Genomic DNA, 20847 nt, shown 5'->3' on the forward strand with positions numbered 1-20847 from the left:
GGATAGCAGCATAAACAGGTAAGAAGAAATGTTCTTTGAGACCTCTAGGTCATATAACAAAAATACAACAAATCACCATCATCCTCTTTTTTTTTTTACTCTGCCTCAGGACTGAAATAATGTCTCAGCAAACTTTGAGATGATGCTAACTAATTTGGAGTTACATTAAATATTGATGCCTGACCACAAACTTGGGAACTTTCTTATTTGGATGGTCTCTGTATTATGCTCTTTACTGAGTATAAAGTACACAAACACTCTCCAACTCCCAACAAACAAATAAAAAAAATAGCAACCCCAAACAAAAAGGATAAAAAATAGAAAGGAAAGCTGGGAAAATAAAGGGACAGAAGCAGCCAAGCAGTCTTCTTGCTCATAATTCATTTTGGTCTAGTCAAGCACTGTGGTTCATGATGCAGTGAAAAAACAGCCTTCTTTGGGCAAGATGGCACACACAACACAAAAAATTAATTTGCCTTTTTTGTATGAGCTTATTCTGTGACACAACGTCATGACAACTGTAACTAAGTCCATTATCTCCTTGTTTTAAGGGAAAACCTTGTCCTTTGTTTGCACTTTATTTATTGTATCATTGCATTATTTTTGAGCGTGCTTACTATTTCTTGCGGCATTCACTGGCTCTGTCAATTTTAAATTCAGGTAGGCTGATGAATCCTTCTGCTTTTTCATCCTGCAAAGATAGTTCCAGATATTACTGTAGCTAAAGTGTCAGGAAAAATACCCCACCATGCTGAAAACATACAAATATTTTCACTTGCCTGCTTCTTACAAAAGGAATACTAATGTTTGCTCTGCTCTGGCAAACCTCCCACAGAAGTCATTGGGAATTTTGCCGAAGTAGCAAGACAGATCCCTTGGTGAAAAACACAATTTTAAATACCCAGTTTTCTGAAACAATTTCACAGCTGAACCAACATTTGAAAATATACAAAATGACCAAATGTATTCAGTCAATTAGTTATTGTAATTAGTTAATTTTTGGGGAAAATGGACTAATTAGTAAGGAGAAATGCAGCCTAGTGGAAGTAACAGAGAAAAAAAGCATTTCAATGGGTGTTACCATTTTTATGTATAACAGCTAAGAGGCATGGTATCTCTTCAGCTGCTTTCATCTCTCTACAACACCCAGAATGTATCTGACCTTCCTCCCCTCTCCTCTGAAGATTTACACAGTTTATTTTATCAGCTATGCAATCTCCCTCAACTTTTCACAGTTTGAAAGCGTTATTTATTTTAAACTACTATTACATCAATAACACAAAGTCTGTTATTTAACTGCTCATAACTTTGCATGCAAAATTAATAGAGGATCATTGAAATGAAGCTGGAAAACACACACATGTATGTGAAAGAATTCCATGAACATAGATATTTTCCTAATAGTTTATATGGTTATTTACACCAAATATGCAGTCTATATGATTATATGCCTTATTAAAAATAAGTAAAAGGCACAAATCAGCATATAAAACTGAAGCTGGAGTCATTATGTGAAGGTACAGGGTTGCAACAGGCTCTGCATTAACAGGTATTTTAAAATCAAAGAGACACTGTTTAGAATAATCTTGCTATTTCTTTTTTGAATGGTTGCCTAGAGAAATAGAGTTTTGGCAAGAGCAGTGTCGGCTTGTCTGTCCACCTGCCATTGAGGCACCCCCTACCAGCCTTTGAGTCTACTGGTGATGACAGACTCTGTGCTGAGGAGCTGTGGTCTCAAAAATAACCAAAACTCAGAAAATCTGAGGGAAACTTGGGGCAGGGTGTGAGGCAGAGTTGCTGAGAGCACTGCCCTCCACACGGGAAGTACGGCACAACCGCGAGGTTCCCGCTGCTCCTTGGAGCCGGCTGCCGACCGCTCACTGCGCTTGTACCCACCAATTACTGCCCCAATGAAAACCTAGCAGTAGCTCAGGGAGGGAGAATGGAGAGGAGGGAGATAGGGTCACTGATCTGAAGCTGGGATCAAGGCACAAATGGAATGAGTCTAAGGAAAGAGGCTTTGAGAACTCTGGCCATGGAACAACTTGCTTTCTGTTTACTCAGGGAGAAATTGCGGATTACTTCGAAAAGGTTATGTACAAATGCTTGCTGTGATTAGAAGAACAAGTTCAGGACAGAGTGCATGCAGATGTTAACAATGGCTTTATCTCAGCATATTTACTAATGAGTCTAATAGGATTAAAAATCAAGGTATCGTAACACTGGCAAAAAGCTTCGTAGCTAAAGCTGATATAATAAGTGTGTACCAATGCAGAAAATGTTGCATAATCAAAGCTGTTCACAATTCAGCTGGGATGCTCCTGTGCTTTTAAGTTCAGCAAATATGAGCACTGAAATCATACCAAAAGCTACAAAGAAAAAAACAACAGGAGAACAGAACTGAGAAAACAGAACTATCTTCCTTAATTGCCCAGCTGAGATAAACAAGAACACCAGGCAGCACAACATTAAAGTTTACACTCCCATGACTAAGCCTGAATGACGGGATTAAGTAATTACCTTTTCGCTTTCAAGGGTTTGAGGATAAATTTATTCTAAACTGGTGTCATGAGGACGCAGAAAACTGTGTTATTTCTCCATATAGTAAAAGGTGAATTGGAAGGAAGAAATATCTCAAAACCTTCCTGGCAATTTTGGCAGGCAGTTATGTTAATTTCAGTATGATTATTTGAGTGAATAAAGTTATTAACATATATAAGCACTGAAAGCATTGTTCTCCCACTAAATCATGACTACAGCACCACACACAGCATTTGTTGAGACCTTGAGTACAGATGTTTACCTCTTCATTGATATACCAATATAGAGACGTGTCCTTCAGGACAAACCAGTACTTTTTCCATTTTTGGGAGAAATAACTCTTGGCATCTTTCTTTTTCCAAAGCCAGCCTTCACAGTCCCCTCGACCAAGATCTTTACATGAGATCCGTCTTTTGCTTTTACCAGCAATTGGAGCTGAAAATGACAACAAGGTGATGTGAAAGCATTTGATTTGTTCACTAAATCAATAAGACACCTAGCCAGTAAGCACTATATTTCTGTTTGAGAAAATTAATTAAAAATTTCAATGTCTAATTGCCATGAAAAATTATTACAAGCATTCTACTTTGACCACAAAGCTTATGCACACCACCATAAGTTAAAAGCCAAACCAAACCAAACCACGTTCAGCATCTCAGAGCTCATATTCTATGGATAGGAAAAAAAAGAAAAGAAAAAAAAAAAAAAGCAACACAGAAATAGAAGACAGAAGACGCTATAGAGAAAAGAAAGGCAAGATATTTAAAAATAAGAAAAATGCTTATTTTCAATTTTCAACAGATTAATATTTCACATTAAAATAAAGCGCACAACATATAAATTCATGTACTTCCCACTTGGTTACCAAATACAATTATTCAAGTACTTCACAGGTGTTCACAAACCTCTCTTTGCAGCTCTTTTTGAAACTAAATGGTTCCTAAGGCCTTTGTACTTCAAAATCAAAGGAGGAAAATTTACTATGATATAAATTACCTGAGAGCGTAGGTAATGAGCAAGTGCTGCAGTGAGGCATTACCTGAACACAGCTGGAAAAACCAACCCTGGCCCCAAAGAGGCTAGAGTCTAACTATTCAAAAAAAAGATAAAAGCAGATACATGAAGGTAGAGGAGCATTAGGAAACTATGAGACATCAGTAATGGACTAATACATTCTCAACATGATCAACTGAACCGAACATTTTATCAGAGCTAACAAGTTACAGTTCCTCATGTATTGCAATACCATAAAATTAATCTTGGCATTTCCCTTCCTACCCATATATGAAAACAAAATTATTTTTTACCTTTGTTCTTCTTTTTACTTTTCTGTTGTAGAGAAGACTGCTGAAATGTCTACAAGAAAATCAAAATGGAAAAAGTGAAAATACAATGTTTATATTCAACCACATACTTATAATAAAAGCAATGTTACATGAAGTCGTATCAGGCAACACCAGCCAAGAGAATTCTAGGCTTAAGAAAAAAGGTAATTTTAGTTCACCTGTTCATAAGGTTGTAAAGCAAAAAAGCACACTGTGAAACATCTCAAAACAGATCACCACTTAGGCTGCCAAACCAGCTGTAGGTTCTGTCCAAAATGGTCACTCTCCTCTTGCTCTCCTATAAAGAATGAATGTCTCTCTTTGTTTACTATGATAATGAAGCTACACAGCCCATGTATTTTTAATATATACATGTAAATAAATTTTCCTTGATATCTGTATGTAAATATGCAAAATAACCCACTAACAGCCTAATGCGGGTGTGGAAGTATTCATACAATGGTCATCAGACCATCAGATAATTTTCTTAGAACCAGGCCTAGTATTCTGAAAGACATGAGTAAATTCTGCTAAATCACAACTGGGAAAAAGTCTTCCAAATAAAAAGTCTGAACTACAACTATATGTTTTCACCAGGTTTTAAGTGGAAGTATTTCCCTCCAGCTGACCCACTCCCACAAATTAACCCAATCCCTTGACAATGAGACAGGATGGAAATGGCTCCTTTATTTAATATCTTAGATAATTAGTAATATCAATAAATATTAACAAATTTTATAACCATTTCTGTTTAAAAACTTTGACTCAGATAAGAACAATCCCCCGTGAACTACAAAAAAAAAAATAAAAAATTAATTAATCAATCAAAATTTAAAGATGTGATTTCCCTTGGTTTGAATTTTAGTTTCCTGGAAAGGCAGACAAATGTATTACAAATGTATTATTTTACATTTACATATTTACAGACAAATGTATTATTTAACAAGTGTTAAAACTAAGAAAAGGCTACATGAGAGTGTCTGTGTGTTAAAACTTCCTATTTCAGCTTGTCAGGAATCAATACTTTTGTGCCACTTGGTAAAAATAAATCTAAGCAAAAGCACTGACAGTTCTGCAATCCCAAATCCTGTTGATTTGGGATTACGTAAGACAAACCCCCTGCCCAATTCACATGACTAGGTTCAGTTCAAAGAGCAGCTTTGGTTTTGCACATGGCACTTAGTGCTATTCCTAAATTGACATGACAGTGTTTGGACAAATGTTGGACTCGATGATCTTGGAGTTCTTTTTCAATCATAATGACTCTGTTCTAGTTTTCTCCTCCCTGTTTCCCAAACCCGAGAGCTCACATGCAGCAGACTCAGCTTCAAAGGGATCTCTTGCCTCACAGCTGAGAGGTTTTCATGCAGCAAAAATTAACACACCTATGGGGAAAAATTACCAGCAAGACAATAATTAAGTGTAATCAAAAAATTTAACTGACTTGCTAGATGTGCTGATCTCTTGGAGATCGTATCTGACAAAAACTACTCCACTATATTTCTACCTCAGTGGGTCAAAGAAGGCCTCCACTGGGAAATAAGAAAGGATCCCACTTGTTTTCATTCCCTGACTCTTGTCCTTTTTCTTCTGCTACTGGTACCAATTGAATCGGCACCAGCTCTCAACAAACCAAGACAGGAACACCATTCCACTTACATCATATGAAGAATTTCAACCTGCAAAGGCCTAATGCCCCAGGAATAACAGAGTGGCTGAGCACAAGTGTGTAAATAACTCCCACTGAAAATCTTACTTAATTCAAAGTGGATGAAAACACACACACACACACAAATCCAAACCCCTAGCATTTCTCAGTTCACAACTCAGACAATTTCATTCTGCTGTTTGCCTTTTCTGCACTATTATTTTCACAGTGTCAAAACAGAAAAGGAAAACCTCTACTCCATTTTCTCACAAGTGAATCTGAGAGCAGGTGAGAACCATATGAAAAGCCTTCTCTTTAGATGTTTTGTCTGTAAATTGAACCTGCAAACCTCAGTTCACACTTCTTAACTTCTGAGTCAGTTTTTGGGAAGAAAGGGTAATGAAGGGGTATCGGTTTTTAACAGGAAGAAAGCATTAATTTACATGTCTAACCATTTTTCCATACATCATGTTATATTGCAAAATAGGTTTTATTAAATTCAGTTATTATTCTAAATTAGCTCATTGAATTAAATCATAATTAAGGGCAAATTCTACAACTGAGTGAAGTTCCTGGGAACTATTTCAAATGCAGTGATTTTAACTAACACTTAGAATATTTTACATAAACCTTAGGCTTCAAGTTAGTTCACCATTTTCAAAAAACAATGCCATCTTTTTTTTAACTCAGAAAATGTATATGCAATATAAAATATGTAATTAGAAAACAACAATAACAACAAAAACAAAAAAAATTGAGGATTAAATCTAAAAATGCTTCTTTTGTTGCTGTTTTAGGAACTCATTGAATGCAATCTACAGCCTCTTACCATTTTTAAGATAATGCTTAGTGCTGTTTTCTCAGTGGTGTCAGGAGATCATGTCTTTCCTGCTGATCAGAGCAAGGCTTGCTTTGCAGCCAACACTCAATCCTGTTCTTCTGGGTCATCTCTAGCCCAGATAAACTATCTTTAAGGAGGTTGATTCCACAGCCTCTTTAAGCAACTTGTCCTAATGTTGGCCACCACAATGCTTCCCCTTTTACAGCCTAATTCTGTGATGTGGCAAATATGGAAATAATATAACTACTACTTCTAAATTCCATGAACCCTAAAAACATGGACTTACACCAAAGCAAGAAATTTAGTTGTATTAATGCAAACTCACTGTAAGATACTGTTTAATCACCCACCCACAAAGCCAAATTCAATGTATGTTCACTACATTTTGATTCTGATACACCTTGAGCTTTGAGTAACTGCTTTCATAAACATCTTGTCCCAGTTTCCAAGAATCCATCTCTTCTACTAATTCTGAGAGCAAGCATGAAATGAAATAGAAAGCAGCATTCCATATTAAAGAAAGTTGTTAGTAACTCAATGAGTAAAATGGAAAGAAGACGGACACTGCAAGGAGTCAATAAATGAGTACCTTAAGACAAGTGGAAATTTGCACTCCTGAAGAAAATCTGAAACTGTTTAATCATATTCTGAATTATATGCTTTTCAGTAATCCAAAATACAACTAGAAAAACTTTCCATTACCTAAAAGCAAGGTGTCACTTGATGTTTGAAAATATATCAAAACCCCTTTGAATACACTGAGACTCAGTGAGTTTTTTAGACACAATTATTTTCTCCTGTAATATGTGATCTCTGAGCTTGTTCTATTTAATAATACACCTAGACTAAGCCCTTTGACAAATGCATCTCTAAGGAGAATATCAAAGAAACATTTAAGGTATATATAAGTCTGCCTTTCCTGTTAGCAGCCTCGAAGGACATATATTTTAAGAGGAATGAAACACCATCTATTAAAAGGGTTTTTTCTATGCTTCTGGTTTGGTGTGGGGTTTTTTTGGGTGGGGTTTTTTTGTTTGGTTTTTATTTGTCTGCTTGGTTTTTCTTACAAAGGTTCTAGCATTCCTCTAGCCCTACATTTCTGAGGTCTTAGCTGCAAATTCCATGAGCCAATGGAGATTTCACTGTGCAGGGAAGAGCCATAACAGTTCCTCTCTTCCTGCAAATGTTCATTACCAGACTTGCTGTGTGGGTTCTATTTGTTTTAACAGCCTTCCAAATGATTGACAGAGTTCCAAAAGGCCAGCAGACTGCCCACCTGCAATGAGCAACCTGCCCAAGGGCAAGCCTTTTAGGATTATAGCACAGCAACGCAGCTACACTGGAGGAAATGTGCAGGTAGAGGCTCACACCAACCAAAGAGACCCCCACTGGCCTGTACTTGCTTTTTGGCAAGAAAATAATCCCAAACAGGTGGAACAACCAATGCTGTGTGCATGCACACAATCACACGTCAGCATCTTTGTACGTATAACATTTTAAACATTACAACATTTTAAAGAAATGAGACTATCATGTTTTTGTCTCATTCTCAGAGTTATCCAGGCCTCTCTCCTGGAAGAAAGTATTTATTATTGGTTAGTTCTGTGACTGACTGCTCTGTATTTGCTCAGAAGGGAAACAAGACTCAAAGTCAGTCATTAATGTTCAGAAGCCTGAAAATGTATTTATTATTAACTTATTTAATAGTAATTTCATACCTCTCTATTTGGAAAAATGTGTTTAAATGAAATGTGAAATTATTTAAGTTTCAATGATTTTACTTTTTTCATGCCAAATAGGAAACTTAATAAATTGATCTTTCAATAGTAATATTAAATTGGAGTGAAACCACTATCAGAAGAGGAGAATGTTTGATAAAACTGTTATGATGAATGTTAGAAAACTTCTATTCCAGTTGATAGCTCAAATAAAAGTAGAAAACAAATAGACTGGTTATTGAAATGATAAATTTGAGAAGATTAGTTATTCTGAAAAACTTCAAGAGTCTGAGGAATATGTCTAAAGTTTTGAGGTCAAGCTGCTCCTTAGACCTTCTCGAAGATCCAATATAAATTAGATCTCTGACCAACAGAACGTTACATTAATGTCCAAGAAATAAATTTATTTTGATAGTTATATAAACTTCTTCATATTACAGAATTTGTAGGTTTACCAAAAAAAGATCACACTGAAGATTCTCTGAAGGAACAGATTGGCCATAGCAACTAGTACTAAACTGGACAGCTCCTAAAATTCTCACTCAAGGGTTTTTTGTTTCTCCACTATTCTTCAGCGATTTTTCACTCACTCATTTTAAAAAAGCTGGAAGAGAGAACCAGGTTATGGAAAAAATAATACCCAATCCTTCTACCCAAATTTGAGCTCAGCCTGATTGGAAGGGAAAATGGCACATTTCTTATAGCTTTATTTAGAGCTCAGGTCAAATCCAGTTTTTCTCAAGCTGCAAGTTTAGACACCAAGGAACTGTTTACAAGCAGGCACTTCCCCTCTGTCACTGTAAGATAGCTTTCTCTAGTTTCAGCAGGGTAGCTTGTAACACATCTGATTACTGGAACTTTCTGCTACAGATGGAAAAGTCAGTATCTGGGAAAAAAAATGAAAGCTGGTTCTGCCAATTATATCACTGATCTCTCACTTTGAGAGAGAGCTCTCAATGCTTTGAGAACAGTGGCAATGTTCTGTTTTCACAGCTCTGATAAACCACATACACATTTATCTGCATTTGGTGCATTGAGATGCAAAATTTTAGACCTAAAAGAGGAGTGAAAAGGGGGAAAATGTAAACCTGTTTAGATACAACGTCACACTCTACATCAGTATTAACATCTCATGCTTAAGGGTACTTGCAACACAGGACTTTGCCAAAATCTTTTTTTGTTTACCATCTTGTTTAGTCTCCATTAGGAGCTTATAGCAGACAGTACTAATTATTTTCATGGATATTTGTGGAAAATAAAATTTTCAAGGACTGTGTTACAAAGACATGATGAGGGAAGACCTCTGTCAGATCAGAAAGTTTGAAGACTCCTGCCAATCAGCAGCAAATTTTCATTCTTGCATTTTGTTAATGACCACAAGGAGAAAGAAACAGTATGTATGTGCCTTAAGAGTTTTTTACTGCAAAAAAAAAAGGAGGCTGAGATTGAAGTTACCAACTTTTTATCTGAGGTGAGCAATGGCTGTATGAGCTGTTTTGGATGGTCTCCTTATCTTGATATTCTCAAAGATGTCTATTCTTTTCATAAAACTGCTCCTACGTCTGCTTCTCCAAGGAGAACAGGCTAGCTAAGAGCAGAACTACAATTGTCTGAAAGGTGATAGCAAGCACAGCTTTTCTGCTCAGGGATTCTTACTCACACTCCCATTTCTAAATGTTTTCTTATCATTTGGGGAGGGCTCTGTGGCAAATGTTACAGTAGCTGGATACTGTAACTTAGCAGCTCCAGCAGGTAGTGCAAATACTCTGTGCAAAGTTGTTAGCATAATGAATGCAAAAATAAAATAATTTTTTAAATCTTCAGGCTGTTTGGAAAAATAATATACAGTGGTGCTGCTTTCCACCACCAGGGAAAGATTCTCCTTCCTAGCCATTAAGCCACAGGACTCCTTTAACTGAAATACCAAAGCAGTAAAAATCCTGGACATTAGCTTTAAATGAGAATTCTCATATTCCCCCCATCTTTTCAACTGGCATAACAAGGACTGCAGCAGTGTCATAGCTGCCTGAAGCAAATAAGAATAAAAAGTTAAACTAGACAAGTGCTGTTCATCAGAATAATTTATTCTGAGATCATTCTTCTGCTCTACATCTACTTTGAAATATGTAATTTTGGTACCTCCCACACTACTTTTTATTGACAGCAAGAAATCTGGGAGAGAAAGGGAGCATTCAAAAACTGTATGTATCCTTTAAAGGCAAAAAGTTCAAGATGCATCAGAGTGTGTGCTTCAAATGCACCCATCTATGAAGAAAAATAGAAACTAAACTATCACCTATTATAGAACAGTATTTAACCCTTTATTTTTATTTCTACTCCCCATCAGTTCCCAGTTTAACCTCTTACTGAAGAGAATGGACCACTCAGAAAAACCCCTAAACAACTGAGGCAGGAAGTCAGCCCTGGAGATCATTTTATCCAGCCTTGCTGCTCAAAGCAGACTCAAACAGAGAAGGTTGTTCAGGGCTGAGTCCAGTTGGGTTTTTAGTATCTCCAAGATGGAGACTCCCCAAACTCCATGGGCAACCTGTTCCAGTTAAACCACCTTCACAGTAAAAGTATCTTATGTTTATATGGAATTTCTGGTTTTGTCCATTGCCTTTTTCCTTTCACAATGTGTCTGAGACAAGTCATCCCAAAAGCATCTGAGAAGCCTCATGGGTACTTGTACCCTGCTGCTATGCCCCTCCAGCAGATATCAAACTCTGCATTTTCCTCCAGGAAAAATCTTGGTTTGCTTAGAAAATATCTGTTTTATTCATAGGGAAGATAGGTTTTTTTCTCTTGTACTTATCTAAACAACAAGACTATCCAAGCAGATTTAAGAAACTTATTCTTGATCTATTATTGGATTAGAGAGGTGGCACAACATGGAGCCAACCTTGGACCTTCTCAGAAGAAAACAAACTGCTGTGAAACAGAAGTCACCCTTGGGGCATTATCAACATCTAGCACCAAGCCCAAGGTCTTTGTAAAGGAAAAATCATTAGACTAGAATGAAAGTCCCATGCCCCCTTACAACCCCTTGGTGCTTGCTTATGCTGATGATCACATACAGCTCCTTCTGCAGGAGGAGTGAGTGGCACTTGTGACTGTGCCCCCCCAGCATGATGTCTTTCATACTCTCTGACTGTGTGACAGAAAAAAGTTCAGAGGGTGTAGGTGCTCTGAGAAAACAGATTTCTCCTTTAAGGAAGATACACTATTGCAAGTTATTCTCTGTTAGCACTTGGACGTAATATGCTTTGGTGAAAGAAACAGGAAACTCCTGGCTTTCAATAGAGGGGAAGTTTTCAGAAGGAAAAGAAAGAAAAAGTTTCATAACATCAGGAATTAAATTCCTGATTAAAATTCATACCAAACACTTCCATTACCTTATGAATTAAGCTAGAAAAAGAACATTTCATTCCAGGATAAAAGTCTCATTACTTCCTGGAATTCCGTAAAATTTCCTCTAAGCATAAGATGAAGTGGACTTTGCAGAAGGTGGGGAAAGATAACATTAGGTATCTTTAATTCTGAGCTGGCCATGGTGACCTTATGGATACAAACCAGCTTACAAGAAGTTTTACACACCATCCTGAAGTCAGAATTCTGTAGTGTTGGAAATGCTATCTACTTGGATTAATCTGAAAGCAAAGGGATATACTTGAGAAGTGTACAAAAAGCATTTTTTTGCTTTAGGAAAAATACCAGGCTGCTTTTTCCTCCACAGCACAGTAGCAGAGATGGATTGGCTGACTCAGGGATCAGGCACTAAGCAACAAGCACTTCTCTCCAGTAAAACAGAAACACCTAATAAAACAGCTATGGTTCAGAAGCTGCAGTGCTGCAAAGAGCCATTTTCCTCCCAGGTGGAACCATACAATCTCCCATATTTTGTGTTAGCAACAGGCTCGAGGAGCCACCACTGTGTAAGTGGGGCAGGGAAATGGGGCAGAGACTCCTGTGGAGTCAAAACCACAACTTGGAAAAAATCCCTTGTTCAGAAACAATGGAGCTCTTCGTCAGAGCACTTTGAAAAAATGGCACTCTGAAACAGGCATATGTGCCCCATTAATTCAAACAACATTTCCACCACTCGGTACAAGTTTTTACAATGCCAAATATCATGACACATGCCAGCCAGTGTTCTTGGTTAAATGCTTTCCTAGTCCTGGTATCTCCCTTTCCCTTGTGCAGGAAGGAGAACAGAGAAGAAGATCCAGTAGAGAAGTCAGGTCCTAGATGGAAGCTCTCCTGGATGTGAGAACCCACCGTACTGCAGTGGTAACTCATGCTGTGTCCCCTCTGTGCAATGCCTGACATCAACTTCTCTGCTGCAATGTGCTGCTCTTAATCTCCTCTTTATCAAAGGACTAAATCACTTATTCTACATTAATAAAAGATAAAACTGTGTTACTGTGATTGTACCAGCTACTGGTAATGTAGTTTACTGATGTACAAACAATACCTACAAAGGCAATGGTCATCTATCAGGTAATAAAAGCAGGATACAATCGGGAATGATTCTACGAAATAGATAACAGAAAAAAATACAGAATGAGGATGTGAAAGGAAATTAGGAAATGTTCTGAGTTGAGAGATTTATTAGTGTATAGATCTACATCTCTAGACCATATAAAATTACACTTTCAGACCATTATATTTCATGCAGTAAGGAATAAATCTAGACTTGCAGAACTGGACTAGATGACCTTTACAGTAACTCTCTCATTTTTAAAGAATTCCCCAGCTTTGTCATGGAAAGAAATTATGACAGGCCATTTTTTTTCCCCTCACGGTCACAATGCAAAAGAAGGTAATAGAGAAAATTTAAACAAAAATTTTCCACAAAAGAATCCCATTGTGCTTCATGATCACCCATAAACCAATATTACTCCATCTCTGGAGGATTTTGCTTTGCTTCAATAATTAACTCTGGATTTTAGTAATGACCAGAGAGTATACAGAATTAGATGTAAAATTTCCCATATTCAATACCTTCAAATTTCATTTGGGCAACCACTTTCCCAGTAAGAGCAAATAAATAGTATTAATTATGTCTTTCAAAGAGAAACAATGTAGATGTGAAAATACTCTCTAATCTGTGACAGGAATAATATCCCTCAAGAATAATGCAGATATTATTCCATATAATTAAAATAACTTAGCAGTCCCTCCCAAGGACACTGAGTATTACTGTTTCACAAAATATATGCTTAAACAGGACTCCAATATAAAAGCTGCATATGCATATCTACTCTCTTCAGTCTTGAGTTCAAAGGACTGAGAATCTAGAATTGGGAAAACAGACGTGAGATTACTGAGGCACGTTCCTGAGATGATTTTAGCTAAGCAGCAATGAAACAACAGAAACTATGCCTTAAATCCAAGCAAGCTGCTATCCTCTCAGCTATTGCCAAAATACCTGTTTTGCTGTTCATCACCAGCTTTTCTGCCATGGGCACAGACAAGCAGTGCTGTAGGCTGGCCAAGAGTTCATTCAGTCTCAGGAGGTGTTCAACATCCAGCTGGGAAAAGCCCTGAGAAGCCCTGTCTGACCTCAGAGCTGGCCCTGTTTTGAGCCAAAGACCAGAGCACACAACCTCTTGAGGTTGCTCCCAGACTGAATTATCCTATTATCCTATGCAGTTTATGCTGGTTGCTGAGGCATCTGGGTTTTGTTTTTCTGTAGCAAACTCATTAGATGCCTTTTTCTCTCTGGCATCTTTCTTCCCCTCTGTCCAACATTTTACTTGGAATTATGACAACTGGCTACCCATTCACCCAATTTATCATGTTTTACGGTACTATCATTAGTAACAGCAATTTGTATTGTTGGATATATACAACAAATATATATATATATATATATATGGAATTTAATACAGATGTGAATAGGATTAAGTGAAAGAGATTAACTGTAATAGCAGAGGACTAGACCCAGGAGGTCCCTCTATTCCTCTATGTTGATTGCACTAGTCTAAAAATAATATAAAGCCATCTTCCATTAGCAAGGAATTTATACGTATTGCTCTTTTTCTCTCAGAAATGCAGATTTTGAACCAAAGTTTTACCAAACTCAGATGGAATAGCAAAAATTACCTTTGACCACAACAATCTGGCTATGCCAATCAGTTCCAAATTGTCACAAGAAAGGCACATTTTGCTTACTGGTTAACTGCTTTACTGTATTGTTTGTTTTATATGCTACACAGTTCCCTTATGACCTAAATGAAGTCCCTACAGAGATTTTAGCAACATGAATGTTATTTTTATCACTTATTTTATGTCTGTTACATTTGTGAAGTGCTGCATTCAAATGAAAGGATATATACAGTATTGTTTAAATGGTTTCTTTTGGGCATGTAGAAGCTGGCCAAGTCCTGGAACCACTATTCCAACTTGAGAATGTGAGACATGTTGCTCTCCTGTCTGAATCAGATAAACAAACCACAAGTATCCAAATGAAAGAAACCCCACATGTGCCAATGTGTAGGCATTCAAAGCTGCCCATGGCCAATGTGGCTGTGGGACATGATGTTTCAGACTCATGAAGGCAATAGGTAAAAATTTCCTATTACTTATACTCCCTTATTTTTTTAAGAGTTGCTCTTCCTAAATGTCTCTCAGAGCAAAGGACTATGTATACCTGAACCACAGCAGATTAGGCTGATGAGAAATGGAGACAAGCTCATGATGCCTTCAAAGCACAACTGCATTTGCTTCTCTGCATTGCATTATATGAAACATTTTACTGGCACTTTTGCCTCTGAATAGACTTTGAGGCTTTTAAAATACCTCCAAATCAGATTATTCTATAACTTCATAAGCCTCTTCAGCTCAGTTTTACTGCAATGCAATGAGTTTCTTCCATTTCCACACATGTGGACCTAGTTACTATCACAGCCTTATTTCCTCATTCCTCATGCTCACTGATGGAAAAGGGAGCAAGGAGCTGAAGTCCTAGAACAGGCCAAACAACCCCCTAAGGCTACAAAAACCGAGCTGTGACCTGCATAACCTAGGGAAGAAAGATGTAAATGTCTTAAATGCTCCAGTCACCTCCAGAGAGGGGTATCCAGGTGCTTAGCTTTTACCAGCCAAGCCCTGCTGGAGCTTCATGAACATACAAGTCCTTGAGAAGAAACTCGGCCTCCACAGCAGCTCAGAGTGTTGGACTTTTCTACTGAGACACCCAGGAGCCTACTCACAGTCCTGTCTGAGACAGCTGTTTTTGTAAAGTCCAGACATCATGAGAAATTACCATTTCTTTCACTTGTGAAATTTCAACAGCATACTTTTGGTTAAGGTTTGTGTTCCCCTACCTTTACAGTAGAAGCTAGAGTATGCATATTTATATTTAGACTATAAAGGGATAGCTTGCAACAAAGCAGCAATGAAATGATTTTTAAAATAATTTTCTTACTGTGGTAATTAAAATTGAAATTTTTCACAATTATTTCCAAAACTATTCATTATATTTATTTAATTTCTGGATGGTTACTTGAAATCCAGTGCAGTTTCTTACCTGGGAATATAAAAATGCCAGTGGTTTTTAACTGGAACACCACTATAATTTTTTTACATTACATAACTCTTGCATTTTCAAAAAAGAGTTTAAGATTGCATTTGCTGATAATGTAAGTCTGTAATCTATCTGCAAGTTTCAATATTATTTTAATATATATATTTAAATGGAGATGAAAGACCACAGCAAAGAAGTACCACTAATTCAAATATGAACAAAATTTATGGAGATATTATTGGAAAAGATTTTTCATTATGCACTTAGGTTAAACTGGACTTTGATATCAACTGCTAGATTTTTATTCTATAACAATTACATGTCTAACTATAGACTATTGTGAAAACAGGGAGGAGAAAAAGAAAAAGGGAGCCTTGTTATTTAAATACTGCCATAGTTGGACTCCAGACATTTTTAAGAAGAAAATGTACCAACTCCATCTGCTGTAATGGTACAACCACATTCAAAATTTCAGACACCTACTTAAAATCTGTGCAACTGTTTTTTTAATTTTTTTTTTCTGCAAATTTTTTCATTTATTTACAAATATCCATAACAAGAAAATTCAGCAAACAGAAATTCTTTAAATATGGTGATATTTACAATTATAGGAAACTATTAGTTTTTTAGTGGAGTAGTTGTGTTAGGGCTGTTTTTTTGGTTAATCATTCTGCACTATTTAATGTTTTTTAGATGCCATTTTTATAAAGAAGAGTTTTGTGATAAAGTGATGGGTAGCTTGCACATAAGTTTTTTTGGAAATTAATATGGACACGTTCTGCACTTTTTAAAATGCTAGTTATTGGGTACTCCAGTTAAAGGGTTTTATAAATACATGCATATTTGATTCAAGAATTTTCATCAAAAACGACATAGTTTAAGTATTATAGTTATTTAACTATATTAAAATTATTTAAGTATTAAAGTATTAAGTATTTTCACTTTTTACTTCCTTTCAGCCATTCTGCAGAGAGGAACAGAAGAAGTATGGGAAAATCAACAATTTAAGTAGAGTTAGACTTAAAGTTTCTAAAATCTTGAGGGTTTTTTTTGTAAATTCTTCTCTGAATTGACAACACTTAAATACATAAATTTTGAATTCAGCTTTTAAAAAGCATTTTCCTGTATTTTTTCTGTAGGGGCTCATAGGAGGCAAGAAACACCTAGAAATGCGCACAATTTAAGTAGAAGCTATTTTGGCTAAAAGTTACTGTCTCCTTTCCCATTTATATTACTAGCTAAAAACTGACTTTTGCAATAGGTCCATAAACAAATCTTCACTGCTCCTTGCTGCCTCCCTGGCAGAGCAGAAAGGAGAATGCCTGGCTCTCCGTGGGTGCTCGCTGCAGCAAGTATTGCTGTTAATCATGTGATTAAAAGTCATCGACCTCCGTGGATGGTGATACATTGCTAAAGAGGGAAAAAAAGAAGTTTGCCAAAGTTGCACCAATTTAATTCAATTTGCAGATGAAAGGTTTTATTTTATTTATCCCTTATTAAAAGTAGAACTGGAACACCGAAGATAGTGCATGTGTACATATCTACATGTGTAAATTCAGCAAAATCCCAAAGGTACAAAACCTTTATTTATGCCCTCAACCCATTACTGAGAGACCTGCTTCAGATGTATGAAATTTAAATGACATTTTGCTACCAAACTAACCTGACTTTCAAATACAAATAAAATAACTAAGAAAACTCCTCTAATTAATTAAACCATTTTAAAAAGTCTGGTCATCACAGCAAAGTGAGAAGCTGTTACTTTTCTGTCACTTTTTCTACAACAAGCAAGCCACTATGTATTGCTAATAACACATGAAGAAGTGAGCATACACTGGAAAAGGCAGAGGGATAATGGGAGGCAGGAAGGGAGAAGAAACAAGGTCAATAATATAAGTTTGTTTGTGCAGGTTACAGCCTATTGTATGTAGTAGGGACTTATGCAAGAAAAAGCAATCTTGCTTACTACTGTAAACAATAGCCTGTAACCTTTTCTTCACATTTCAAGTCTGTTTCTAGGCTAAGGGAAAGTTGTATTGATCCAGTTGGCAGCAAATTAGCATTAACCTGATGCTGAACTTCTTCTGACCCATGACTCTATCTCCCTCCTAAATAACCACATTATTTTCCTTCAACAAAAACAAAGCACAACACACCAAGAAAATTCCTATACAGAAAACATAATGAACTTGAGAAACTACAACAATATGCCACAGCTTTCATCTCCTGTGCCCCAAAAGTTCAAGACAATTTTAACTGTGCTGTTTTCTGCCTACAGAAATAGATCACATTAAACACCTGCTTGCACATCAGATTAGCAACAGCTCAAACAGTTTGTCTCAGCTTAATAAAAACATTAACACTCTGTGTTGGTTTCTTTACAATACTGAGGAAGAAAAATGGAATGCAAGAACAACAACTTGTCTAGAAATCAACATAACACTGAAAACAGTTCCTAGGATGGGAAAAAACCAAAACAAAGCAATGCAGAACATTTGTATATGAGGATTCAGAAACACCAGAAGAGGATACAAGAGATGTTTAGCTCACAGACACAGCACATATTAGTTTTTGTTTTGCTATGGTATCAGCTATCACACTGGCTACGTTCAGTGGACACAAGCAAACCCTGTTCACTTTCCAAGGCTGCGTCTGAAATGCACCCTTGACCAGACACATTTTATTGCAATGGCAGGCCAGCAGTGTCAACAAACAAAACAGTTGAAACCAGTGATTTTATGCAAGCTTAGTACCCTGGCAGTCAGAAAAATGCTAGACTGCCACAATCTTGTGATCACTCTAGAATGTAACAGTTTGAATCTGCTGGCATTTTACAGAATAGCTTTTAGCAAATAAACAACAACCAGGCACTTCTACATCACCATGGTAATATTTTTTAACACTATCCACTTTGTTTACAGCACAAAAAAATAATACCATTTCTGCTGTGGTAATTTAATTCAGCAGTGTACTTTTTCAGTCAAACATTTTTCTTTTCTGTAGAGCCATACATAAAAGCAGCAAAAGGAGTTGAAGTCAGCATAACTGTAAAAGCTGTTTTTCTGCAGGAAAACTTCCAGTAAAAACGTAATCAACCTGCTCACATCAGTGGCTGCAAAATTCAAAAGTAAAGAGAACTGGAATTGTAAGGGGATTTCATCATTAACAAGTGGGATGTATTTTAGTCCAAAATTATTTAACATTTGTATCAATGGAGTCAAAAAAGAATGAAAACATCACTGAATAAAGGTAACACAGAATTAAAGACCACTGAATGACACAAAACCTGACTGCTGAGTGAGCAGCATGGCTTTTACTCCAGGGAATTCAGTAAAAAGGAAAAGAAAATAGAAGGAAAAGAAGAAATTAAATCTGCATGCTTTCTATTTCACTGAATACACACATTAAAAATTTAAAGTCAGAACAAAGAGACCCCACACTAGACCCCAGATTCCTGGAGCTTCAATACTCCTTAGTTATGGACTTGGAAATCATGGGGGCCCAGTTTGAGGGTCCAAAGCCCTTACTCTCACATATTTCATAGTTAGGGTGTTTCAGAGACATGGATTATTCAGCAAGCATACCCAAGAAGTCACATGTTTTAACATGACCAACCATATACAATGTTATAGTATTTAAAAAATGCAAAGATAAAAGGTTTTAGATTGGGAATATCAGTCTTGCAGATAAGTGATTTGAAATAATACCATTACAGAAGAAATAAAACTAAAACCAAGTAACAAACATACCCTGATTCCAAGGCTATGCTTAAAAACAGTAATCAGTCCTTTAAGCATTTAAATAGAGAGGTAGTGAACAGGAAGGGTTATGTAACCTTTCCATGCAGCTCCTGGAAATTTATGTGCTGTGCTGGCATATATGCTTTAGGAAGGATGCTTAAGATAGTTTAGGATTAGATATGAAAGATAATTTGATAAGAAAGATTTGAAAGAATAATGAGAATGAGGAAAGGATGTGAAAACCCAGTATTTGAAGAAAAACCTAAGATGCTCATTCTAACTCTTGCAAGCAAGAGGAGTCTACAGAATTATTTGATTATAACCTCTAAAATCCTGTATTGAGGGATAAATTTGGTAACAAAAGATGTTTAAATCCAGAAGACAATGGTACATTTATAACTATGGTTGGGCATGGAAGCCAGGTAAATACAGGTTAATAGGTGAATATTCTTAACAACATGAGCAATCACAGATTGGAGCTACTTAACAAGCCTAGAGGAGTGTTCTTTAACACTGGGACCTTATGCAAAGAATTGAGGCACTACAGGTTCAAATTCAACTAAAGCCATGTGGTAGAAGCTGCTCTTTACTTTAGGAAAATCTACTGACTTGTGGTGTACACAGCAGAGAGTCACAGTATTCTCTCTCCTCCTGATATTCTAACATGATGAAAATACTGACTTCTGAAAAAAACAAACAAACAAAACTGAACAAAAATCTCCAGCTCTTTCACTACTATGAGAGCAGCTCCTTTGCACCCAACTCATTGTACCCAGAGGCTCCCATTTACAAACAATCTGAAATCTTTGGGAAAAACCAGATAGCTGCTGCTTGTAAAAAAAAACAAACTGTAATAGGACAGTCACTATTTAGTGATCTTTAAGATGCAACTTGAGTATAAAATATGTTTTCATTGTCTAATTTGTTATCTATATCTGAATAAAATTTTACTGCAAACAAATACGAGTTCATTGTGTGTTACCTGTACTCCCTCATTCCTTGTGTGCTCACTGCACTGTTTATTTAAGATTGGAAGAAAAGTTCTTCCCAATTTATTACAAAACCTTTGACTCTGCTATGTGGCAAAAGATGTATGCACCAGAATACTTGGGTGTCACCACCACTAAATAGAAACTCTGGTACTGCATGACTGCAGCCAGCTTCCAGAGGCAGCATCAGCAATATTCAGCTGCAGAGGGCTGTAAATGCTTTGTGAAGGGCTCCTTTCCATTTCCCCTGGGACAAATCAATAGTCCAAGATTCCTTTTTCTGTTTACTTCATGCATTTTGCTCCATAGCCAGTTAGCAGATCAATACTGATTTGTATTCTAAAGAATGAATAACCTTTATTTATTTTTATATAGGAATAAGCTCCAACTAAACTTTCAAATTAAACTTTCAAAAAGGTGTTGAAGATTTAATGGCATTACAGAGAGACATTATTTAATGGTAATGATGCACAAAAAGGACTGGCTGATACTGGTGGAATTTGGGGTGGTAACA

At 36.6% G+C, this 20847-nt stretch overlaps 1 protein-coding gene across 4 annotated transcripts in view; it reads right to left on the reverse strand.

Moving 5' to 3' along the window:
* The window catches only part of CNKSR2 (connector enhancer of kinase suppressor of Ras 2), a 207617-nt gene that overhangs the window by 54980 nt on the left and 131790 nt on the right, over positions 1-20847 (reverse strand). For all 4 annotated transcript variants that reach the window (XM_086879915.1, XM_086879914.1, XM_086879917.1 and 1 more), the window contains 3 exons: positions 3849-3897; positions 2804-2976; positions 618-691 (listed from right to left, as the gene is read on the reverse strand). In XM_086879915.1, the coding sequence (XP_086736041.1) occupies positions 618-691; positions 2804-2976; positions 3849-3897 (296 nt within the window). The remainder of the gene's footprint in view (positions 1-617; positions 692-2803; positions 2977-3848; positions 3898-20847) is intronic.

This window comes from Cyanistes caeruleus, chromosome 3, assembly GCF_971803275.1.
Source record: "Cyanistes caeruleus chromosome 3, bCyaCae1.hap1.1, whole genome shotgun sequence".
NCBI classification, from domain to species: domain Eukaryota; kingdom Metazoa; phylum Chordata; class Aves; order Passeriformes; family Paridae; genus Cyanistes; species Cyanistes caeruleus.